Source organism: Sciurus vulgaris (assembly GCF_902686455.1).
Source record: "Sciurus vulgaris genome assembly, chromosome: 2".
Taxonomy (NCBI): domain Eukaryota; kingdom Metazoa; phylum Chordata; class Mammalia; order Rodentia; family Sciuridae; genus Sciurus; species Sciurus vulgaris.
The window spans coordinates 203,122,990-203,148,416 of record NC_136462.1 but is presented as its reverse complement, the minus strand read 5'-3'; the positions used below and the strand labels follow the sequence as shown (position 1 = coordinate 203,148,416).

Below are 25,427 nucleotides of genomic sequence, written 5' to 3'. Positions count from 1 at the left end.
CGCTGTGGGCATGAGCGGGTGAGAGAAGGAAGGCATGCAGGCAGGCCCTCAGCAGAAAAGTCCAGCTCAGAGTTCTCACAGGTTCCTTTATTGAAGATATGGGGCTCTTCGATCGCAGAGTGGTGGGATGGGGACCTTTGGAGGGACATTGGAGGCACACAATGGGTTTTTCCATCACCACTGGGCTCATGGGACTCTGGACTCTGCAGGGGACGTGCCCACGGCACTCAGGGCTGGCCTCCAGATCTCTGCACACCCGGCCAGCAGTTGGACTCTGTCAGTGTCACGGCGCATGTGGCGGTGTGTGGACATGTGCCCCACTATGACAATGACATAGACAGATACTGGGGTGCAGCTCAGACCTGCCTTGCAGACCTGCCGTCAGTGCTAAGGAGGACCAGGTGGGGGGTCAGCTCCACCCCCATCTCAGGGTGCGTCCCTTCTGCCTCTCTAGGTTTTGTCCTACAGGACAGTCACAGCAATCTATAGGCAGAACAGCCAGGCTTGTTTCTGGATGGGGAAACTGAGGCTCAGAGGATTTGTGCTTGCCAACCTCTGGGAGCCCCAGGGAGAGGTCTGGGTGGACTGTTGGGTCCACGTTCAGGAGTGTGGGGCCAGCACCCAGCCTCAGAACCTTCAGGGCCCACGGCTGGGTAGGGTGCTGCCCCAACCTCCAGGCCTCCCAGCCTGGGCAGAGCAGACCTCTGTGGGCACTGGGATGAAGGAGCAAGGGGCTGACTTGCCCAGGCCACCATGGTGACCTGAAAGGCCGTGTGGCTCGCAGAGGGATTTGTGGGGTCCCAGGCACACCTGATTCACAGCAGAGTGCCGGAGCTGGGTGGTCATGGAGCACGACCCCTGTATCTGAAGACGACACAGCTTTGCAGGCGTCTGCCCATCCTCCTGCTTCTCTCTTGGGCAAGGGGCCCCAAAAGAGCAAAAGCTACTTTCAGACAGGCTTAGTCCAGCTTTCTGCCTGGCTGGTCCAGGGCCGCTCATCCTGGGGTCTGTCGCAGGGACTGTGGCACCTTCTCGACAGGGGGCCTGGGCAGGTTCTGTCCTGTTTGGAGACGGCTCCTAGAGACCAGGGAGGCGCCTGCCGGCTCTTCTGGGCGCCAGGAGCCTGGGGCCAGGGCTGCTGCCTGGCGGTTGGTGACAAATGAACCCATGTGTCAGCCTTGGGCTGCCGGCCAGCTGGGGGCCTGCAGCTGGCTCCTTACCTGAGGCTGGGTCCCGGGCACCTGGCATCTCACCCAGGACATGGCACCAGCAGCCCTGACCATGCCCTCCTGCTGCTGAGGGCACTCACACCCCCTGAAGCCATCCCAGGCTGCTGCCAGTCCTCAGCCTGCTCTGCTGTGTCCGAGACTCAGAGTGCACTGCACTGACCTAGGGCACTGGGCAGGGCAGGCAGGCACCCCTGGTCTGCAATGCCTCTGTGCCTGAGAGGTCTCAGTCCCTCCTGCAGGGCCTCCAGGGTCTTGGCCTGGGAAAGGCCAGGCCAGGAGGAGTGGAGGCCCTGGGCTGGAGAGTCCAGGCTGGCTCTTCTTGGACATGTCAGTTGGAACCTGAGCTCCTGCTATGGTCACCAGGGTAAGGGCGATAAGAGGGGTCTCCACATGCCATGTGGTCCCCAGGCCTGAAGGAGGATATCAGGCCTGGTCTGCCATGGAAGGGTCTGGATGTGAGGCCCAGAGTTGTGGTGCTCAGTAGACCTTGGCCTGGGCGCACCCTGAGCTGAACCAGAGGCAGAGGGAGGCTGGGACAGAGCCCACGCCTGGGCGGGACTGCCCTCTCCCGGCTCACCCCTCCCCTCTGGGGCTGGGCCACGTCTGTGCTCCTGCTGGTGAGACCCCAGGAGGACGCAGCCCAGCTGCCTGAAGGCCAGGCTCCAGGGGCCCTCCTTTCATGTCCTTCTCTCTGGCCATTCATTAGCCTGGGAACAAAGACAGCTGCCTTTCACTGACCACTGACTGGTCCTGTGAAAGGCCTTTTTTTGGATCTGGGAGACAACAGTGTCTCTATCCGGCTTTTAATGGCGGGGAGGAGGAAGTTGGGGGGAGGAGGTGGGGAAGAGAAGCCCCTGGGGTGTGGGTGCTGGGCTCAGGCAGGCGAGCTGGCCTCTGGCTGGGCTGTTGAGGCCCTGGGTGGGGCTGCGGCCTCCTCCCAGCTTCCTTAAGCCTCGCAGCTCCCACCAGATCCTAGTACAGCGTCTCCCGGGTAGCGCTGCTGGAGAAGGCGTGGTTGCTGGACACACTGTTGGGCTTCCGTGAGAAGGCTGGCCTCTTCCTCCTGCGCCGCCATGCAGGACAGAGGCAAGCCAGGGTGGACAGGAAGATCTCGCGGAAGTTGGCGGAGACCAGGTTGTAGAGGATGGGGTTGATGGTGGAGCTGACGTAGAAGAGCGCGTTGGTCAGCATGAAGAAGTAGTGGTAGAAGTCATAGAGGAACCTGCAGGGAGAGGCACTCAGACCCAGCGGCCAGCAGGGCAAGGTGTGGCCAGCTCCTGAGAATGGCGGCCACAGCAGCGTGGTGGCTGGGGACACAGGCACTCCCTGAGGTCTGTTCTCCATGCCTACCTGGAAACAGGCCCAGGTGCGGCTCCTGCACTCCTGCCTGGACCGGCCTCTTTGGGCGGGGCTCGGCTTACGTTGTCTGGTCCCAACCTCCCCCTGCAGCCCATCTGGACTGTTCTGTAGTCCAGTGCAGAATCCCAGCACTGAGGCCGTGCTGGACCCTAGCCTAACAGAGCAGCCTGGGCAGGGTTGTGGCCTCCCCTCAGCTCACTGGCCCCCGCCCTGGGTGTCTCACTCCCTGGCTGGGTGGGAGTTCCAGCAGCCTCTTCTCAGCCTGCCCTGTGCTGTCTCTCCCAGCCAGCCCTGGGCATCCTGACCAGGGATGCTCGATATGCGAAGGCCCTGTCACCAGTGGACATGGTGGCCCTGCTGTGCATGGGGACAGTGTTTGCTGCGGGTGGCGGCTGTGCTTCAGAAAGGCCTGCTGGCGGGGAGTGTGCAGCCAGGGGCTCCACCACCTCCTGGGAGGAGGCTCTGTGCCTAACCTGTCTGTACATTTAGGGAGTATGCAGCGCACCTTCCCTTCCCTCTGGAGCCCAGGACGCCGCTGCCCACCAGGCAGCGGGTGCCTTGTGGCGTCTCCATGACCAGTCCCGGGAGAACCTGGGTGCCGAGTTGCCTGCAGGTCCCAAGTGACTGGCCTCTGGGGAGCTAAGCATGTCGGCCACCCCCTGATTCTGGCTCCTGTGTCCTTTCCCTTTGCTGACGTAGCTGTGACAAGCCACAGCCCTGAGGGTGACCCTGCTCAGTCCTTGAGTCCAGCCTGGGTTGCAGTGGCCAACAGCTGCCCGTGTGCCAGGAAGCCCCGTTCAGACCTAATGTAAATGTGGCAGGACTCTAGGATCTGCTGCCCCTCCACAGCTTCTCTTGCCCCGCTGCCCACCTCCGCCTGCCCTGGGGGTGCCCAGCCAGGGCTCAAGCACTCACGGGGTCCACTGCTCGTCAGAGATGTAGCAGAACATGAGGCGCCGCACGTGGTAAGGCAGCCAGCAGACCACAAAGGCGATGACCACAGCACCTGAGGGACAGATGGGCCTCACAGGACACAGGGAGATACTCAGAGCGCACGGAGCAGGAGGTACATTCTTCAGACATCCGTGCTGCCCAGAACGAGCCACGGTTCAGTGCCCTCCCCACCAGGCCCCAGAAATAGAAGAACCTGTCCTGAATTTTGTAAGGAATCTTGAAGGATCTTGAGGGGCAAGGGCAATGTTGCAAAGGTAGAGCAAAGCGGGAGGACCCCTTCTTGGCTTCAGGACCTACCACAGGTTACTTGCTGGGGAATTGACAGGATCGCCACCAATGATGTCCCCAGGGCAGCTCTGCTTGGGGCTGGGGACGCCCCTTTCTGTTCCCAGCCAGGGCCCCTCTGACGGCAGCCCACTCCTCAGCACCAGGATCCCACTCATTCTCCTTCAGTGACTGGGAGACCAAGTGGGTGCTCTGGGTGGACTGGGCAGTGCCTTCCAGGGGACCTCTTCACAGAAGCTGCCTCCAGGCGTAGCCAGGGCCCAGGATGGCCTCGGCACAAGAATGAGCCCTGCCCCAGCTCCTGGTGGGAGGCTCTGAGCTTGCAGGGATGGGCAGGCCGGCTGGGGCTGCACCCAGGACTCAACACCGGCAGAGCCCAGGGGACCTGGCCACAGCCTGGGACAAGCCTGAGGGGCCTGGGACGAGGAAGGAGCTGAGACTTGGCTTTGGCAAATGGAAACGAAGGCCAGGCCTCTAGAAGGAGAAGTCTTTCCTGACTCTTTTGCTTCACACCTGGAGTAAAACCCATCCTGAGGCTGTAGGGACAGGGATGCAGCCCACCCCTCTGCCCAGCACCCTCTGGCCACGGGGCCTTGGCACGGCTGTCTTCTGCTGTGGCCTTGGTCCTGAGGGCTGGGGGTGACTCCTGGGGGCTCTCTCCTGGGCCCCATGGCCCAGTCACTGGCCCTGCTTTCTTTTTCTGGTTTATCTCCATTTGAAAGTGCCGGGGGCTCGGGCTTGCTTCCTCAGAGTCCCTGACCCTGGTGCCCAGGCCTTCACCTCTGCCACCCTCACTGTGAGCAAGAGGCCCTGCTCCAGACTCACAAGTGAGACATGAAGGACAGGGTCCACCCTGGCCTTCTGTCCCACATATTGAAGGCTCTCTCCACTCCGGGTCCCACGGCACCAGTCACCTTTGCTGACCCTGGCCACCCCCTGCCCCCAGGGCCCACAGTTACGTACGTAAGACCCGGACGCCGTGCCGCAGGGCCTGGACCCTGCCGGGCTCAACAGACATGCTGAAGGCGCTGTGCTGGGCCCCCACGGTGCACACCCGGCCCTGCTCGGCAGCCTGGCGCACCATGGTGGTCAGCTTGTTGGCGATGACTGTGTTCAGGACTGAGATGACCACCATGGGGAACACGAAGGACATGAAGGTGTTGATCTGCAGGGAGCAAGGGAGAGCGTCAGCTGGGCAGCAGGCTGGCCTGGGCCTGGAGGGGAGGCGCTCTGCCCACACAGGCTTAGACCTCCTGCCCACCAGGTGCCCCGACACCCAGCCCTGAGCTGACCCCGTCTGCGTCCCCAGCCCTCCTCATCTGACCTGGCAGCCCCTCTGCCACCTCAGAACAACAGGTGCACAAACCGGGTGGAGGCCGCTGTGGGGAGGGGCCAGGCTCCAAGTTCAAGGTCTGGGCAGGTCCACACCTGCAGCCCCCGCGTGTGTGGTCACTCCAGACAGCTGGCAGGTCCCGCCCTGTGCGCCCACCATTCAGTCACACTAGGTGGACCTCACTCTCCCGCTGCCTCTCCGACTGGGAAGTGTCAGCCCTTCTTCCCAGCACGGGCCACCCATACCTCCAGCTCCCACACCCACCCTGCATCTGGGGACACTGAGTCTCAGTGAGGCCAAGGACTAGGCTCGGCCTCCAGTGCAGAAGTGGCAGGACCTGAATCTGAGCCTGGGCCGGGCTCCCTACTGACACCAGCCTGAGGCTGCCTTGGTGGGCACCTGATTAACGGTGGCCAGATCTGTCCAGAGAGGACAGTGGTCATGTCACCTTCCTGAGCTGGAGCCGCTGATCAGCTCAGGAAGAGAGCACACCAGTGGACATGCCCCAGGGCAGTGAGGGGGCAAGTCTGGGCTGGTGGGTGGTCTCGGAGCAGGGTCTGCCATAACCTGTGAAGGAAGCAGGGATCATGGGGACCCAGGATGGCCACCCGGAAATGCTGCAAGTTTCTGGAACGTGGACAGGTTTACTCCCTGGGCCTCTTATGCATTGGCCAAAGCTGATGCATAAGGCCCTGTCCCCCACAGCAGCTCCAGACCCCACTGAGGAGGGCTTGGAGGCTTCTGGGAGGAGGAGGCCCGAGTTCACCAGGTTCCTTTGGCTCCAAGCTCAGCAGAGGCCAAGCTGCTGGGGCTCGGGGGAGCACTGCCCCACACCAGCCCAGGGCCAGAGCCTTCTGACCTGGTGTGTGGACAGTTCTGCTGTCCCTCAAGGGGCTCTGGGGCCTGGGGACCCACCCCTCCCACCTTGCTTCTGGGGCCACTTGAAGGAGGCTCAGGTAAGGAATCTTCCTGCTCTGGGGGCTGGGCGGGGGTGCAGGGCTGGCAGGGCCCAGTCTCCGGAGACAAGCCAATCCTGGTGAGTCCTTGCATGCAGTCCGGGTAGGATTTAAACAGAGGAATGTATCCAACAGAGTGTAAATGTCAAAACATTGAAAATGCCATACCTCAGTGAGCATGGCCTTCAAAAATAGCTACGCTGGGGCCAGCAGTAGGGTCTGGCCTGCACCCCAGTAGCGACCCCTGCTGGGAAGTCGTGGCCCTGGACCCTGGGGCTCCCAGGGGCAAGGAGAGAGGCCCCTGCCCTGCAGGCACACCCTGACCAGAGTCCACTCAGGGGTAGTGTGGGGGTTGGGGAGACAGAGGGAGTGGGGCCAGCGCTGCCATGAGGAGGGTGGCCAGAATGGGTCTGAACGAGAAGGAGTTCTCCTCCTCTTGTGCAGGCTCACAGCAGGGACCAGGACTTCAGCTGGGCCCCCGGTACCTCTGGGCAGGGGGACAGCCCATGTCCCCCATCAAGCAAGAGGAACATGGCTGGGGCAGGGCGCAAGATGGCTGGGAGGCCTGGGAGGCCTGGAGTAGGGGTGTGACCGGGAGGAAGGCGCCTTCCCTGGACAGCAGGCTGGCCTTGCCTCCTCGCTACGCCTGGTCCTCAGGCGACATGAATAGGCACAGTGGCTCTAAAGTTCAAGTGGAAGACATATCAGAACAGCCAGGAACATTCTGGAAAGGAGGAGTGGTGGGAAGTCTCTGCCTCAGCTCTCTTGCTGGGACCACTGAGCCTGACCGGGTGAGAACAGTGGGGCACAGCCGGGTGAGAGGGCAGACTGGAGAGCAACCTGGCCAGAAGCAACGCCCAGTCAGACAAAGACACGGCTTGTGGTAAAAATGGCATCCAAGTCGCGGGAGAAGGTGGAATCCAGCAAGTGCACGGCCAGCGGGCAGGATGCTGGGCTGCGGGGCCTTGCTCTTTCTGCCTTCTTCCCCTGGGGAGTTGCCCACTCCTCCACAGGGAAGTGGCCATTGGCACATTTCCAAAGGCCTGGGCTGGTCCTCATCAGACAAGTGCCCACCATGCTGTCATCTCAGCACTGATCACATTAGTCTGATGCAGGACACAGGTTTGCCCTGGGCTCACTGAACTGGAAACAGCACCTGTGGCTGTGGACTCCATCTTCCCCCTGGGGAGAAACTGCCTAAGAATGAAGCCATTAGTGGAGAGAGAACACTCATGACCCCTGGGAGCTCCTGGACCCCACTGTGCCCGCAGCTGTCACTCCTCGTCTTGCAGTGTTTCTTCAGTAGAATGAACATTCCTTCCCCTGTTTAAGACAAGTTGACTTACTTCCTGGAAACTTGTGCCCCAGCTCAGTGATCTAGCACCAAGAAGGTCCAGATGGAAGGAAGATTGACACGTACAAGCCATAAGATTATGAGCAGAAATCATGGAGGATTCACATACATATGTCTCCTTTTGTATCTATCTTCCCCTACGTCAGACTTTACTGCAGCACGGGGACCAATAGCAGTTGTCTGTGTGTGGAACGTTTAGATGTATGGGTTTGTTGTGAATGTGTCAGCACTGTCAAGCCAATTAACTCACAGTTAATGCACAGTCGGCATTAGTGAACACTTCCGATGTGTTCACCTCGCATAACTGAAAGCTCCACTCCTTGGACCAACAGACCAGTTACTACCCCCCAGCCCCTGGCAGCTGCGTTCTGCCCATTTCTGAGACTGCCCTTGCAGGTTCCACACCTAGGTGAGGTCGCACGGTCTCCATCTTGCCAGGCCTGGCTTGTCTCACTTAGCGTCCTCTCCTCAGGTTTACCCGCATTGTCCCAAGGGCAGCATCTCTGTAAGGGCTGAGTAGCGTTCTGCATGTTCGTTACCCATTCGTCCACCTGTGGATGCTCAGAGTTATCCCCCGTCTTGGCTGTTGGGGACGGTGCTGCTGTGGGCAGGGGTGCAGATGTCTCTGTTGCATGGGGGCTCTGTTCCTCTGGATAGCCACTCGGTGTGAGATGGCTGGCTCCCGGACAGTTCTAAGCTCCTAAGGAATCCCTGCGCTGCTTTTCCTGAGGACGGGAGCAGCGTACCTCTGCACCAACAGAGTGGGGCTCGCCGCTCTGCCTTCTCCCAACGGGGCTGGCCACCTGTGTTTCTGAGTAGCCACTCTAGCTGTAAGGCCTCTGCCTGCAACTTTTGATTTGCACTTCCCCCATGTGGGTGCCAGCCACTTGCTCTCCTACCTGCTGGCCATTTGGGGTCTGCTTTGGGGACGGCCATGGCAGTCCTCTGCCCACGGTGGCTCTGTGCTGTGGAGAGGTATGAGTTCTTTGCTTATTTTGATGCTAATCCTCGTCAGATACACAGGTTGCAAGCGTTTCCTCCCCATCTGCAGACTGCCTTTCGCTTCCCTGTCTCCTTTGCTGAGCAGACACTTTTGAATTTTAGGTGTTCTTACTTTGGCTTTTGTTTCTTATGCTTTTGGTGTCACGGCCAATAAACCATGGCCAAGACCGGTGAGAGGGAGATGCTCCTGTTTCCTCTGTTTCCTTCCAGCACCTGTCTGGCTTCAGGCTGTGCGCTCAGCCCAGGATCCGTTTTGAGTTATCCTTCCCCTGCGGTGTGACACAGGGCCAGATCCTCTTCTTTCACATGTGGACATCTGTTTTCCCAGCTCTGAAGTCTGCAGAGACCTTGCCTTTGTGTATTTCTGCCCACCTCTCTGCCTGTCAAGGAGTGTCTGACCCCACGGGAGGGGCTGGTCCCTGATCTCTGTTCTCCTCCAATGGCTGCTGTCTGGTTCTGTGCCAGCACCGTGCAGAGTGTCTGCAATAGCTCTGTAATGCAGTCTGAACTCAGGATGTGTGGAGCCTCCAGTTTTGTTCATCCTCAAAGTTACTTCAGCTCTTTGGGGCCTTTAAGGATGGCTTTTCATTTCTGCGAAGAATGTCAGAGGAACTTTTGTAGGATTTGCACTGGGTCCGTAGATTGCTGGGCATTTGGCAGCATGGATTCTTGCAATCCCTGAACACAGGACACCTTTCTGTTCTGTGTTTTCCTGATTCTTCTGTGTTTTATAGCTGTATGCATCTTTCATTACCATGGTTAAATCCCCAGGTATTTAGTATTATTTGACTTTGTAGCTACTGTAAATGGAGTTGTTTTCTGGAATTGTTTTCTGGATTACTTTTTTTAGCTAGTTCTTCATTACTGAATAGAAACAACTAATTTTTGTATGTGCAAAATCCAAAATGTAACATTTTGTATTTTTGCATCCTTTAACTCCAGCTCTTACTTTCTGGTGGGATCTTTGGGTTTTCTGCAGGGAGGTAGTTCTGTTGATGAGCAGACCATGCCATGTCTCCCTCTCCAGAGCAGAGGGCTCCTCTGTCTCCTGCCTACTTGTGCAGCCAGGGCTGGTCTCCCTGGGCAGGCTGTGGCTTTCACCACTGTGACTTGTCACATATGGCCTTCACAGTGGGAACTTGTTCCCCAGACCACAGGGAGTCCAGCCTGTCCTCGGGCCAGCTGTGGCCTTGGACAGGTTCTGAGGAGTCTCTAGCCTCAGCTTGCTCCTTCCTAAAAGGGAGACTTAGAACAGCTTACCCCAGAGCCAAGAGCGTCTTTTTCATCAGGCGCAGACAAAGGAGCAGGTTGGGGCCGGCACGGGTCTCAGGTTGGGAAACTGGCACAGGTCACTCTGAGGGAGGCCTCTGTCCTCCTGTGTGTGGACTTTTGTGGGGAAGGTAGAGTGCAAGGCTTAAATGGTGAAAAGGGAGTTCAGGGGCAGCTGGAAAGGGGTGCAGCCTCTGGGTGTGGATCTGAGCTTGCTGGGGGACCACCCCTTGCAGATGGGGTGCAGGAGGGTGCACTCAGCATGCCTGCAGCGGGAGAGGCACACAGGCTGGGGGGAGGCCTGACGCGGCTGCAGACACTGGACGCTGGTCTCACGGTCACCTGCCCTCCTCTGCAGGACAAGGAATGCTGGCTTTCTTTGCACTGGGGCCTTTTGTTCTCTAACTAAAGCCCGTGTGTTGCTGGAGAGACAGCTCTGGCCCACTGACTGCCTCTTGGCTCAGCAACCACTGGACATGAGGGGCAAGGAAGCTCAAAACCTGGCCTAGGTTGTTTTCAGAACCCTGCAGAGGGCAGCAGCAGAGAAGAGGCCTCCCACACCAGAACCCTAACATGTGACTGTGGGGACAACTGGCCAGTCTGGCAGGGACTGCCCCTCCCCAAGAGCAGACGGTCAGCCCCTGCCAGGCTAGCTCAGTCTCCCCTCCAAATGCTGACCCAGGTCAAGTCCAGGGTGCTTGCGATTGCCTGTCCTGCTCCTCCGCCATGCTGGGGCCAAGAGCCCCGAGTGCCGAGGTGCAGCCTTGGTTGAAATGGAAAGCTGTGTGGGACTCGTGGGTCACCCTTAGTGTGCTGACCAGTTGTGTTGCATCGCACCTTGGGTGTTGGCTGACTGGGGATGTGCGGCTGAGACTGTGGCTTAGGGAAGAGCAAGCCAGGACAGGTGAGGTGTGGCGGCTCCCATGCACCCCTGGAGCACCCAGCCTGTTTCTTCGGGGAATCACCAGGTTGAGCAGATGGGAGGCAGTCTGAGGCTCTCGGGATTTGGGCAGATTTGGGCTCAATTTGGAAGTAATGTTTGGATTCTCTAGCTTCCACCTCTGTGCTGGTATCACACACTCTGGTCAACACTGGGGTGGCTTGCAGGAACCAGTGCCGGACCCCCTCAGTGGACAGGTGTCAACTCTGAGGGAGAAACTGCTGCTGCCTTAGCTGCCTTGCTGGGGACCCAGGAGGTGCGTCCCCAGCCGGAGCTGATACTGCCATGTCTCAAGGCAGATCTACAAGCAGATATGTGAGCTGATGGAGCACCACTGGGTGCCAGCCGGGCGCAGGGCCCTACTCCTCAAGGGTGTGTGGTGGACACGCCCACTCCTCTTCCCAGGGGTGCCCTTCCTGGGCTGCCCCTGCCCAGCATCCTCTGCCCACGGCCCTCCTGTCCTCACCCCTCTCCTCCCCACCTGCTGTCCTCCTCGGACTTGGAATCTCTGGGCAGGGCTGGATCACACTGACTGGGGTCACAGTCTAGAGACTGCCAGAGCCTCAGGGAGACTTGGGAGGTCAGCACCATGGACAGCGTCCCCTCACCAAGGGCACAGCTGGCTGGCTGTGACGGGAGGGCTGGCCGGCCTTTGTCCACGGTGGGGCAGACAAGCAGCCTGGCCTTGGCAGTACTGCCCTCCCCACTGTGCCACACAGTTGGCAGCCTGGATGGGCTCAGGAGGGCTGGAGCCATGGAGCCCACCGTCTGAGTGTGAACTTGGCAGAACAGGAAGCCTCAGGAGCCACATCCTGTCTGCTCCCATCTGTGCTGCTGGCCTGGCACCAGCCTGGCTGCTGGGAGACCACTAACTCAGCCCAACTGGATTAGGGAGATGGCCTCCCCACAGCCTGGCCTCCACCTGTGCTGAACCCTAAGCCCTCAGGAAGGGCCGCCCTGGCTCGGTGCAGCAGGATGGCTGGGGCAAGGCCTCGTGGCTTGCCAGAGGGAGGGCTGGGGCCTAGCAGTCACAAGCTGGACTTCACTGTGTGTCTCAGAGCACACGTGTAGAAAAGGACTAGGGTGCGGGCCCCACACTCCCGCCCGGCACGGCTGGTTGCTGTGGGTTCTCTGGCTCTCGTGGTCACTGGCAGCTGAACCGCTGGCCCCACAGATTTGAGTGTGTTTCCTTGCCATGTAATTGTGTGGGGAGCTTAGCAAATATCCTGTTCCTCCCAGCATCTAATTGCCTCCCACTGGCAAGGCTGGTCCCTGCCCTCCCCATGGACATCTGGCTCCCAGCATCTCCATGCCTTTCAATAGAATTAGTGCTCCGTCCTGCTTAGGTGAATCTGATTAGGGCAGACATGGAGCCAAGTGTCCTCTCCCGCCGGACGACGCTTTGGGCGTGAGTGCAGTGGGCTGGCAAAGGGTGCCACGTCCCCAGAGCCCTTGGTGCAAGAGGCGCTTGCTCCCACTCAAGTGAACCCAGGCTTCTGCCTCTCCCAAGATGACCGGGCGCTGGGTGCCTCCTGGGATAGGGGACATGGGGCCTCAGGCCTGGCCCCCGACCAGCAGCAGCTCCAGCCCCAGGAGCACTTAGGGACCAGGGCTCTCTCACAGGCACAAGGCCGGCACTGCCCTGCGCAGGCCCTGGTCACTCTGGGAGCCCCCGGGGCACACGGCCCAGAGGGGCTGCAGAGTGCCAACGACAGTTGGAGACAGCCTTCCCTCTCCACGCAGGCCCCTGATGTCACCCCCCGCTGGACCCTCATGGCCACACGGTTTCTTTGACAAAGGCAGGGTAGTTCCTTCCTATTTCTTTCTTCTGTTGCTCAGTTCGGCCCTCCACGGCGCGCTTCTGTGTGCGACAGGGCTCTGGGTGGGACAGCCTAGGCTTTCTCTCCAGGTGGTGGAGAGGAGGCAGGTGGTGGGCTCCCCCGCAGGGCAGCCGATGCCAGCTCAGCACTCAGCCTCCCAGAGTGGGCTCAGGAGGGCCAGGGCGGGCCTTCCTGCCACTGCATTGCGAGGCTGGGAAGCCGAAGTCGTGGTGAGGGGTCACCCAACAGTGGCCCATGGCTCGCCCACCCAGCCCTGGCTCTGCCACCAGACCTGTGTCTTAGAGTGGGGTCCACAGACGTTTCCTGTGAAGCCAGAAGTAACTGATTTTGGCTTTGCGGGCCAGACGGTCTCCGCCACAACCATTCAGCCCAAACGTGGCCAGAGACCACATGAGAAAGGGCGGGTGGGCTGTGTGCCACCAGAGTAGGTCGGGGCTGGCCGCTGTCCCCTGTCCTGCAGGCTTGTGTTCATGACCATAGGATAGGCACTGGGTGCTGACCAGAGGAGCACTGTCTGTCTTGGAAAACTCAAGACCAAAGTGACCAGGGACCAGGGAGCAGCCGTAGTCCGTGCCTGTGTGAAATGGAGGAGCAGAAACGGAGTGTGCAGAGATGCTGGCTGGAGACAGCAAGGAGCTCTGCACCCACCTCTCTCCTCCCCACCAGAGGCAGTGACCCTCACAGGGCGGCTATGGGCCCTGCAGTCAGGGTGTGGCCAACGGGGGCCCGGGCCATCACGGGGAGCTTGGGGGGAAACGTCAGGCTATGGAAGCCCTTTCCCTTCCCTTGTCATCCTGTGGCCTGAGGTGATCCCAAGATGGGTGTGCCAGCAGAGGCCTCCCTGCTGGCTTCCCCCCTCTCCTGCCTAAGCTGGGCCTTGTCACATTGGCGGTCACAGCTTTGCTGGCCTAGTCTGCTGGGGTCAGACCAGACCTTGCCCAAGTGCCTCATGCTGACCCTCTCCCAGGCCAATGGCGCCCTGACCCCATTCACTGATGGCTGGCGTCTCATCCCCATGGAAGCCCTGCAGAGATCCTTCATCCTCTGGAGAGTGAGTCCCTTCCTGTGGGCACCGGCTCCTGATTTCCACTGGGCATCACCAGCTGCCAGTTGCCTGGCTAGAATGTCCAAGGTGTGCGCGGGATGAGGTTTGTTCCCCTTCAGTAGAATTCAGAGTAAGTGCCACCCCGTGGTCCACCCATGCTCACACGGGGTCTACCTGCAGAGCCACAGGAGGGGAACGTGGCACCTCCCTCCCCGCAGATGAGAGGGTACTGACTCCACTGACGGGCAGAGGCTGCTCTCCGCTGTGTCCAACCTCAACCAGGATGGATACCACCTGCCTCCCGGGCCCTTCAGGGAGACGAGGCCCTGGATTCCTGCCTCAGCCACCCACACAGAGAGGACTGGGCTCCAGTGCCTTTGAAACGGCCACTTGAAGGCTCGTGAGGGCTTTGGTCTACAAGTTCTTCCAGACTGCAGTGGCCACAGGGGACAGTCCATAGCAACTTGGCTGAGCACTGCGTTTCGGGACTCCTTGGGAGAGGGGGTTCAACGCAGCTGTCCCCCAGGAGACCTTGTGTCTGCTGTAGCCCACTGGAGGTCTACGGGCCTCACGTGCTGCCCACCTGTGGCACTATGACAGCGTGTCCTTGAAATCACCTTCCAGCACCCTGAGTTGCGGAGAGCTGTGGGCTCAGGGTGACCGAGCTGCACAACCACCCAGGGTGGAGCGGAGCCACACTGCATCCAAAGGACCATGAACAGAGAGTCACTGTGTTAAGACAAGACATTTGGGCCGTTTTGTTACCCAACAGAGACTAACGGAGCCACTGCCCTCAGACAGAGGACTGTGTCTTCCTTCTGTCCCGCCCTTCCACTCTCTCCCTGGAGAAGAGCACCCTTGTTTAAATCAAACAAAATCCTAGCCCAAGGGCTGAGAAGAAGGCAGGCAGGCTCCCTCCTCACTGGCCGGGTTGGGGCTGGCTTGAGGTGACTCAGCGCCACGTGGAGTCTCCCTGCAGAACCACCGTGGAGCTCGGGCACAGGCCAGCCTTCTAGACACACTTCCTGTGAGGAGGGCTGTCGTGAGCCTGACCTGCCATCTGGCTCTGGACCCCAGGTCCTTCCCCCTGGAAGAGAAGGGCTGGCTCTCCTGCAGGTTCAAACTCTGTGGAAACAGGCAAAACAGCCTCGGGCACTGGGTCTGGGGGCAAGAGTTTCCCGGTCCTCAGAGGGCTCAAGGGCCCAGTGTCCATGTGGCATCCCCTTGGGTCCTGACCCTCAGAAAGTGCCAGTTCAGACTGTATCTGGCCGTGTCTGGCATGTGTCTGGTGTGCCTGTGGCTTCTGTGGGCATGAGCAGGGGTGGGCGTCAGTGTCTCTTTGTGAGCGTGTGTACATGTGTGTCTCTGTGGTCCAGGTGTGCCCACCTATGTCTCTGCACACGTGTGCCCCTGTGTGTGCATGAGTGCGTGCATGTGTGCAGCTACCATTTTTAGCCTGTTTTGCTGTCGATTTGCCCAGAGCCATGACAGTCGCTCTGACATGTAGACACCTGGGGGCTGCCTGCCCTGAGCAGCCCTGGGAGCGGGGACCCCCACTGCACAGCTGCATGGAGGATGTTTGGCTGGCCCCTGCTGCCCGGGGTGGTCCTCAGCCCCGAGTGCACGCGCCCTCTGATGAGGGTCTTGGGTGGTTCCCTGGGAGCCGCATGCCAGGGCCCCGAAGGCCTCACCATGGGAAGGGGCTTTGGGGTGAGTCTGATCCCCCGTGGCCAGGGCCCCTTATTCCCTGATCCTCCAACCTTGGCTGCCTGGTCAGGACGAGCAACCCAGGAGCTTCTGAGTGCAAACTGGGCCCTACGCCGGGAGCGTGACTGATCCTCAGCTTTCCACAGACAGCCCATCGTGCCCCAGCTTTTGGAGAGGGCCTGGTCCCGGCTCCCAGGGCCTCCCCACTGCCAAGGGCAGGGACCCAGACCCGGGCCTGGGACATGTCTGGGGGTCCCTCTCACCAGCTCCACCTGGCAGGGCATGTGCAGAGCAGCCCCATGGCCCCCAGCCGCCCTCCCAGCTCCTGTGACCTCAGCTCTAGCTCCACACTGCAGGGAGAAGTCTGGAACAAACTTTCCTCCGAGCTGGCAGCCCAGCTGGATAATCACCACACTGGCTCCTGTCTGAGGGAGGAAATAAACAGATTTAGATGGTGCTCACCCCTGGGGACAAGACTGCAGTGACGGAAGGGGCTGAAGATGGAATTCAGACTCGGGCGCAGACTAGACCCTCTGAGGAGACTTGAGGCCATGACTTATCTCTTCCACTGGCCACACTGGCCTCGAGGCTGAGGCTGCCCCCAGCAGCGCCCCTCCACCCTGTGGTGTTGGGTGAGCCCTCTTCTACCCTCCGTTCCTGCAGCTGCGCAGCACCCGAGGACTCGGGACTCCATGTCGGCCCCCTGCAGCGTCCATGGGGTGGGGCCTGGGAGCACCCTGCAGAGCAGCTGGGAGGAGGCCACTCCCAGGCGGGACCACTTCCACAAAGGAACCTCCTGCTCCTAACAGCGTGTCTGTCACAAAGACACAATCGGCTCCTGTGTAAGGGCGAGCGCCTGCAGGCTGTGCAATCTCGAAATCTCACTTCAGCGCCAGCAGACTTTGAGGGAAGCCAGTGAGGCACTCACCCTCCTCTTGGACGGCTTCTGCATGCACGAGGCCGTCTGCCTCCTCCGCAGCCGGGCAGGCTGGGTGGCTGCGAGTGGGCCAGGCTGGGGCACCGGGCTGTTTGGCACAACCAGGCAGGGATAGATGGACCGTGTGCACACCGGCGTGCACTTCTGCAGAGGCCCCAGCAGGCCAGGTGGTGACCCAGGCAAAGGGATGGAGCCCTGCTGTCCCTCGCCCGGCCCGAGCTAGTGGAGCAGGAGGAGGCCGGCTCTCCCTGTTCACGCGCACCCTCCACCTCAAGATACCTTTTGTTCTGAGTTGCTGCGTCCTCCCCCAGGGCTGTCTGGGGACAGGCTGTGTTCATGTCATTCAACACAGGTGCTCAGACCTAGTGAGGAGTGCCCATTAGGAGGGCACCCTGCCCTGAGAAGAGCCTGGCAGGCTCTGGAGACCTCGCAGCACAAGGAGAGCATGCACACCGGCAGGCTCTGCCGGGAACGAGTAGGAGAGCGGTGTGAGGAGGGCCAGCACTCAGCTGTCCTTCAAAAATAGGAAGAATCGGTGGGAACGGTTCTGATGATGTATCTTATTTAAGTCAGTAGGCCCTGCTGTCCTCGTTCCAACCTGACGGAGACTGGGCAAGCAATTCTGCTTCCTCCTTCATGCCAACCCTGGGGCATCACGTGTGCCTCAGACCAGTGGCCATCGCGGACAAGGCAGCTCCCTGGGGCTTGTGGAAGCCTTGCAGAGTGATTTTGAGGTGGCATCCACCCTGCAGCTCTGTGGGCAGCAACCGGGCCAGGTGCATGTGCTTTGGCCACTCACCTAGAGATGGGTCAGCTGAGACTTGGGACCTCAGGGTCACCCCTGAACAGTGTGTGGGACTCTGCACAAGGTCAAGGACGAGCTATTCAGTTTAAACACTGTGGAAAAGCAGCACTAAAGAACGGAGCTCCACCCCGCTGAGAGGCGCGCCGAGCACTGAGACTCCATGGTCTTCTCTGCAGAGGAGGCACCAGAGAGCCTTCTGTTTCCACCAGGCCTCGCACACCCTCCATCCTCCGCCTTCCTCCACCAGGCCTCAAACAGACCCCAGTGAGGCTGAGAGCTGAGCAGAGGCGGATGCTGGGGAAGGTGACCAGGTGCCTGGGGAATGGGTCAGCCCTGTGCCTGAGGGGGTCTTGCCCACCAGCTGCAGGTTCCTCACCATGAAGCAGGGACAGTGAAGAGGCCCAGCCTCTGGGCTGGACCAACACTCAAAGCCTTTCCACCAGGTGACGGGTGACATCCACCAGGGGGCTGGGTGACTTGACTGCAAGGCGAGTACTGCTGGTGGAGTGTAGCATCCAGCTCAGGCCTTCCCTCCTTGTCAGTTGGGACCTTTCCAGAGTGGGCGTTGGGGTACCCTCTCGCCTCTCTTCCTCCCTGTTCCCTGAAAGCCGCCGGCCACCCTGAGCTGCGGGTGGGACATCCCCAAGAGTGCCAAGTCCTGCAGCGCGTTCTACAGCTGCTCTTTCTGACCTGGAAGGCTGGAGTTTGGGATTCCGCATGGAGGAGCCGCCTGTTCAGGGGCAACAGCCTGAGATGCCTCAGGGGCGGCAGGGCCAGTGCCTACAGGGGTGGCAGTTCCATCCCACCTAACTAGCACCATGTCACCCTCCCCGGAGCCGCAGGGGTGCGAGGCCTCCCTGTGGCTGCGCGGGGCTGTGCGGGGCGGGGACGCACGTCTCTGCTGCGGCTGCTGTCAAGTGCGCTTCCTCTGAGGGAGCTTCTCCAGGACACCCAGGTGCTTGTGACTCAGCACCTGAGGCTCCGCAGGACACAAGCGGGAGCTTCCTGCAGCTCTCAGGCCACTGCCTGCTGGACGCCACTCCTGGTGCCACACCTGTGGCAGTGATGGCAGCAGATGCCCCTGACTCCCAAGGAGACCTCTCACTGAGAACATCCCGGAACTGCAGCCCTGGCCTGGGCCGCCTCACAGCTTGCAGGGCCCCGCAGGCCTGGGCAGAGAGCCGTGGAAAGGGCAGCTGCGCTTGCTCGGGGTGGCTGTGTGTCCTGGCCGGCGGCTCCAGCCTCTGTCAGGGCAGATATTCTAGAAAGCTGCACCGTGCTGACCCCTTCAGGGATTCTCACCTGCAGCCTGAGTGGCTGCGGTGGTCTTCAGGGGAGGGGGAGAGATAAAGGTTCATTTTTCTAAGCCAGTGGCTCCTCAGGGCTCTGGCTGCAGCCCAGGGCTCCTTAGCCTGGGCTGTGGGCTGAGGGTAGGCTGGCCCCATACCCACCCAGCAACCCCCAAACATCTTCACAGTCCTGCAGGAGCATCAGCTTCTCTCCCCGGATGATGTGGACACCCACAAAAGGACAGGTGTCCTGTCCATGGGGCAGGCAGTGGCCACCTCTCAGGAGCACACGGGGTTGCAGGAGGAGCCAGCATTGACAGCTGGGTCTGAGGACCTAGGAGAAGTCTGACTTGTGGCTGCAGTGTTTCCCCACAGCTGGCCCAAGGCCTGTGTCTGCGGTGGTGGGCTGTCTCCCCTCCTGCTTCAGCGGTGAAAGTGCAGGACGTGCTTCCAGTTTAGAAGCTCAGCCACGTGGGTGACAGAGTCCTTCCACCAGACCACAGCAAGGGGCTGGTGGGCCAGGGCCACCTTCTGTTTACTTTGCTTAACACAGTGGGCCATCGCCTGTGTGGTGAGCGGGGAGCGGGGCCTGCACTTGGGAACATGCACGTGCCCACTTTGTGCCCACGCTCAGCAATGCCAACTCCTCCAGTCCTGGAGGTGGTCCAGACGGGAGGTCAGCACGAGCCAGCACTGTGTCCAGGAGTCCTGCCCCCTGTCCTTCCATGGTGCCTCGTGCCCCTGGGGTGGGGCTGGATAAGACCCCTGTGTCCCGCAGACAATGCGGAGTCCTGCTGGCCATGGAGCTCTGCAGCTGCTCCACCACAGGCACCCCTTCTATTAGAGAGAAGCCCAGCGTGGTGGAAGGGACGGGTCTGGTCCCTGGCCACTGCACTTTGAGTGTAGCTGCCAGGCTCTGAGGCCGAGGCCCAGGTGGACTGAGTGGACAAGTAGGCTGTCCCTCACAAAGGCTTTCCCTGGGATGGCCAAGTGAAAACTGCCTGGCAGCTCATTTGCAGCTTGGGCTCAGACAGGTGTGGCCCCATGAGCTCAGCAGGACGAGATGCCCCAGATCCAGGGACTGAGTATGTGTCCCAGCCCACAGATCCCACGGAGGCCTCTGTGGCCATTGGCAACACACAGGGTGCCCGCTGTGAATGGACACTGTTTTCAGATCATCAGAGGAAAGACACTGGTCAGGCAGAAGGAGCCCCAGAAACTGTGTTCCGGTGGGTCTCAAGTGGGCTGCCTGGTGGGCACACACCTGCCTCCCTCCTGAACTCCTAGGGCATAGCCCCCCACTGCGGTGATGGGGCAGTCACAGTTCCACAGTCTCTGAGCCTGGCACATGAGCAACCACCTGGACGTCTTGCTACATTGAACCTGGAAACAGGAAATCAGTCGAGAAAATCAATAGCACCAAAAGCTGGTTCTTTGAAAAGATCAATAAAATGGACAAAACTTTAGTGAGGCTAATAAAGAAAAAAGACTGAAGACAAAAGTTTTAAATCAGAAATTGAAGCAGGACCTTCACTGCTGAGCCTGTGGGCATTAAAAAGACACTAAAGGAACCTGTGAACAGCTCAAGTCTACTGACCTGACGACAGAGATTAAGTGGACTAATTCCTAGGGGCACACCCTACCAATACTCATGGAGGAAAGGAAGACAATCAGAATAGCCTTTACCTCCTAAAGAAATTGAATTGACAATTAAAAACCTTCCAAAACAGAATCGGCATGACCAGATGGTTCACTGGCGAATGCTACTGAACACATAGGAGCCAAGTTACCAACTGCCCACAGTCGCCTCCAGAAGTCAGAGCAGCAGGAAGGGCTGGTGGCTCATCCAGGGAGGCCAGCAGCACCCTGGTGCCAGAACTCAGAATGGATGTCAGAAAGAACCATAGACCAGTAGCTCCTGAACACAGATGCCAGAGCTCTCAGCAGAACATTAACAAGTCAAATCCAACCCCACATATACTATGGTTTGAATGTGTCCCTGAAGTTCAAGAGCTGGAATGATCCTCCATGCAGGGGTGGAAAAGAGTGGCCTGGTGGTCAAGAGGAGAGTCCTTGGGAGCAAGGATGGATGTCACTGTCTCGGGACCGAGTTCATTATGAGAGCCGGTTGGCCCCTTGTCCTCTTACTGACTGTTCTCGCCATATGATGCCTTCTGCCATATGGCACAGCAAGAAGCCCGTGCCAGATGTTGTCCCTTGATGTTGGACTCCTAACCTGCAGAACCACGAGCCAAATGAATTTCTATTCACTTTAAATGCCTTATTCTGAGGTAGCCCATTACAGCAGAACAAGCTGACTCAGACAGTATAATATGTGTCATACACATCCCTAGACAGAGCTGTTCTAGGCTCAGCATTCCAGAGCGGATTGCAGTTCAGCACATCAGCAGGCTAAGGAAGATGGATTTCACTATCATGTCAATTTTTGCAGAAAAAGCGTGGGACAAAATGGCATATCTATTCATGACAGACCCTTTAGCAAGCTAGGAAGGAGAACGACTTTCTGAACCTGGTGAAGGACATCTACAGAACCCCATGGCTGTGGTCTTACCAACAGTGAGCAACTCAAAGCTTCCCACTAAGGTCAGGAACAAGGCACAGAGATCCCTTAGCACCACCCCTGCTCAATCTCATACTGGAAGTCCCAACAAGCAAGATAATAGGAGAGAGGAAAGCAAAGGGTCCATGTACATATTAGGAAGGAAAGAAGAAAACTGTTTGCAGATGGCCAGATGTCTATGCAGAAAGTACCAGAGAACTAACAAACTCCTGGAGCCAATAAGCAATATTACCAAACTTGCAGGATATAAAGTTAATATACAAGTCAAGTGCTTTCCTACATACCACCAATGAATAATTAGAAATTGAAACTAAAAACAGAATGCCACTTACAATAGCACCAAAAAGATGAAATACTTTAGGTGGAAATCTAACAAAACATGTACAGAATCTATGTAGAAGGAAAAACCACAAAATTCTGATGAATAAGATCAAGAATCTAAATAAATGGACAGATAATCCATGTTCATGGATAGGAAGACTAACATTATGTGGGAATTCTTCCAAATGCAATGTACAGATTCAACTCAATCTTTTGCTGAGAATATTCTGTAGCACAGGCTTTCTATTTGTAAATTCTTTTAACTTTTGTTTATCATGGAAGGATTTTATTTTGTCTTCAAATCTGAAGGTTAGTTTTGCTGGGTATAGGATTCTTGGTTGGCAACCATGTTCTTTCAGAGCTTGAAATATGTTGTTCCAGGCCCTTCTAGCTTTTAGGGTCTGGGCTGAGAAATCTGCTGATATCCATATTGGCTTCCCCCTATATGTAATCTGATGCTTTTCTCTCACAGTCTTCAAAATCCTATTTTTATTTTGTATGTTAGGCATTTTCATTATAATGTGCCTTGGTGTGGACCTGTTGTGATTCTGTGCATTTGGTGTTCTATAAGCCTCTTGTATTTGATTTTCCATTTCATTCTTCAGGTCTGGGAAATTTTCTGATATTATTTCATTGAATAGATTGTTCATTCCTTTGGTTTATATCTCTGTACCTTTCTCAATCTCAGTAATTCTTAAATTTGGTCTTTTTTTGATGGCCCATAGTTCTTGGAGGTTCATGATTTCTTACCATCTTCTCTATTTGGTCAACTTTATTTTCAAGATTAGATATTTTGTCTTCATTGTCTGAGGTTCTGTCTTCCAAGTGATCTAATCTGTCGGTGATGCTTTCCATTGAGTTTTTTATTTGGTTTATTGTTTCCTTCATTTCAAAGAATTTCTGTTTTGTTTTTGTTTTTGTTTTTTTGAGAATCTCTATCTCTTTGTTGAAATAATCTTTTGCTTCCTGTAGTTGCTCTTTCAACTGCTTATTGGAGTGATCATTCATTGCCTGCATTTGCTCTCTTATCTCATCCTTTGCTTCACAAATCATTTTAATTACATATATTCTGAACTCCTTTTCTCATATTTCTTCTACCATGCTGTCACTGGATTCTCTTAATATATATAGAATCTAGGTTTGTGTTGGATCATTTTTTTTTGCTTTTTCATGTTGTTCATGTGTCTTCCCCTCTAGCAGTGCAGATCTGGGTTATTGCTGTTTCCCCCTTATAGGCTTATAGTGACCCTATAGGTTTCCAAAACCTTTTCTTTAAGGGGGAGATCAATATTAGCAGTGCCCAGTATAGACAATATGCAGCCCTAAACCAAATAGCCCCTATGAAGTTATTAACAATATTGTCATAATAAACAGAATGAGTTCAATTATCATCTACAGTATAACAAAGAGATTTGCAATAAGGTCTGCAGTTCCTAAAGGAGGACAAAGAGAATGGGGATGGGTGTAGGATGTAGCTGTTAATGGGATAAGAAAAGAGTATATAGAAGCTCTAGATCATAGAAAGCGTGAAAGTTTAATCAAAAGAAGTTGGTTATTAGCATGAGAAAAGGGAGAAAGAGACTCTGAGGAAACGGGTAATCAAAAGGAAAAGAGAGAGAGAAGTAAAGAAATAAAAACTTAAAATTTTCAAAAAGGAGAAAAAAAAAAAAAGGAAAAAAATCTACCCTATAACCTATAGTATTCAAACCTCCAAGCCTTCAGTAGCCTGATGCAGGACAGGTACCTGACAATGAGCTTCCATTCTCTAGTAGGCGTCTCAGGATGGGATTTGTCCCAGCTAAAGATGGGAGATACTGCTTCCAGGATAATCCAAGATGGCCACTCTGGCTTCCAAATGTATTGGCAAATGGGGAGCTGCAGTTTGGGGTGTGGGCGTGATAGGCCAGGGGTCCTGGAGGCGGGGTGTGGTCAGTTGGGCTGTGGGGTCCTGGAGATGGGGCTTTGTCAGTCCAGCTGGGTGTCCTACAGACCCTGGCTGTTGTCTCAAAATGGTGGCAGCCACGTGTAACCAAACCTGCAGGTACTGTGACAGTGAACTTCCGGGAAATAGCATGCAGCTGGCGATCCACTGGTGGTCTGTGGTCAGTCTGCTGGCTACCATGGAAGATCAGCAGGTGGACCTTGGGCGGTGAGTGATGGGTAGGTGAAAGGCAGGCAAAGGGCAGGCAAGGGGCAGGCAAATGTTGGATGATAGGCACCAGTCAGTGAGCAATCTGCACTCAAAAAGTAGTTGATATGCTGGCAGACTGCAGGTGATCGTGGTGGACAAATGGGGTAAACAGCAGGGGATCGATAAACAGCAAAAACTTCCTCACTGAGAAACAGGTATCCTCTGCTTTAAACCCAAGTTATGGAGCGACAAAGAACGCAGCCTCCCTCTAGTCCGCCATCTTGAATCCACTCAACTCAATCTTGATCAAAATCCAGCAAGTTATTTTGTGGATACATTATGGTTTAGATGTGAGATGTCCACCAAAAGCTTATGCATGAGACAATGCAAGATGGTTTAGAGGTGAAATAATTGGGTGATGAGAGCTTTAACCTAATCAGTGAATTAAACCCCTGATAGGGATTAACTGAGTGGTGACTAAGTGTGGGCAGAGTCTGGCTGGAGGAGGTGGTCACTGGTTGTGTGCCTTTGGGGTTTATGTTTTGTATCTGGCAAGTGGAATCTCTCTCTGCTTTCTGATCACCATGTGAGCTGCTTCCCTCCACCACACTCTTCCACCATGATGTTCAGCCTCACCTCAAGCCCTGGGGAATGGAGCCAGTTGTCGATGGACTGAGACCTCTGAAACCTGAGCCCCCAAATAAATTTTTCCTCCTCTGAAATTATTCTTGTCAGGTCTTTTGCTCACAGTAGCAAAGTCTGACTAAAACAGATACCAATAAACAGATTATGAAGCTTACATGGAAAGAGGAAAAACAAACAAACGAACCAGAATAGTCAACACATACTGAAGAGGAACAAAGCTCGGGACGGTGCCAGGTGATTTCAAGAGTCACTCTAGCCAGATGTGCCGGATCACTCCTGTGATTCCAGAGGCTCAGAGGCCGAAGCTGGAGGCTTGCAAGTTCAAGGAGAGCCTCAGCAGCTCAGTGAGACACCTCTAAAAATAAACACAGAAAAAGGCCGAGGATGTGGCCCAGTGGTTAAGCGCCCTGGGTTCAATCCTTTGTACCTAAATAAATAAACTAATGTGCCCTCTAAAGCCCCAGTGGTCAAGACAGTGTGGCGTCAGCTAATGATGTGTTGTCCGTGGGACAGAGAGCCCAGGACAGACTGTAACAAGTGTGGCCAAGTGTCACTGACAGAGGAGAGAAGGCAGCAGGTAAAGGCGGTCTATTCCACATGTGGTGCTGAGAAAACCGAGTGGCTCTATGTGGAAACCAGACCAAACACCAGGAAAACAACTGCAAAATGAGTCCCAGACGGCAGACCAGAGCAAGACCACGGAAGTTCACCATCACAGCCAGGAGAAAGTCAGCGGGCCGAGCGGGTTTCAGACATACCAAGAGCCCAATCCATGGAGGAAAGCGTCCTGACAAACTGGACTTTTGTAAAATAAAAAACACTGGCTCCGCAAACATTGCTCTCAAGAGAATGGGAAGATGGACGTAGCTGGGACGGCCACAGAGGGAAGGGGCGGGAGCCTATCCTAACTGCCCCCAGCTGGGGTGACTGAGGCCTTCCGCAGGCGGGGACATCGAGGTGCATCAAAGAATGGAGTCTGGCTGAGCAATTCGAAGAACCGCGCCACCAAGCCCTGAAAAGATAGGAGGAGCTTTACGTGGGAGAGGCCCGTCGGAAAAGGCCACGGGATTCCAGCTGTACCGCACTTGAAAAAGAGAAGCTGCAGGTAATAAAAAGATCAGAGGTGGCCAAGAGTCGGGGAGGGAGGATGGACGGGTGGGGCTGCTGTGTGACTCTGTGGGGGCAGACATGCCATCACGCAGGCGCCCAGGGCTGGGGCCTTGAAGGTGGCGTCTGCCATCCCACCCTCAGCCGATGCTCTGCTAGCTCTGCAAAGGGTGAGGGCCCTGTCGGGGGCACGGCCTCTCCTCTCAGAAGCCCATGTCCAGCTGCACCCTCGTCCTGGAGCTGGGGGCTCAGAACCACTGCCAGGTGGCCATCCTGTGGTGGACAGTTGACAAGGCCACTTCTGCTGGAGCTCTGGCAGCTTCATACAGTGCAGAAG

The 25,427-nt window shown here is 56.8% G+C and overlaps 1 protein-coding gene across 1 annotated transcript in view; it reads right to left on the bottom strand.

The window, feature by feature from the left end:
- Positions 1 to 1,907: 1,907 nt before the first annotated feature.
- The window catches only part of NTSR1 (neurotensin receptor 1), a 39,073-nt gene continuing 15,553 nt past the window's right edge, over positions 1,908 to 25,427 (bottom strand). The window contains exons 2-4 of the mRNA XM_079129653.1: positions 4,791 to 4,992; positions 3,504 to 3,594; positions 1,908 to 2,451 (exon numbers count right to left, since the gene is read on the bottom strand). Coding sequence (XP_078985779.1) covers positions 2,202 to 2,451; positions 3,504 to 3,594; positions 4,791 to 4,992 — 543 coding nt within the window. The 3' untranslated portion in view covers positions 1,908 to 2,201. The remainder of the gene's footprint in view (positions 2,452 to 3,503; positions 3,595 to 4,790; positions 4,993 to 25,427) is intronic.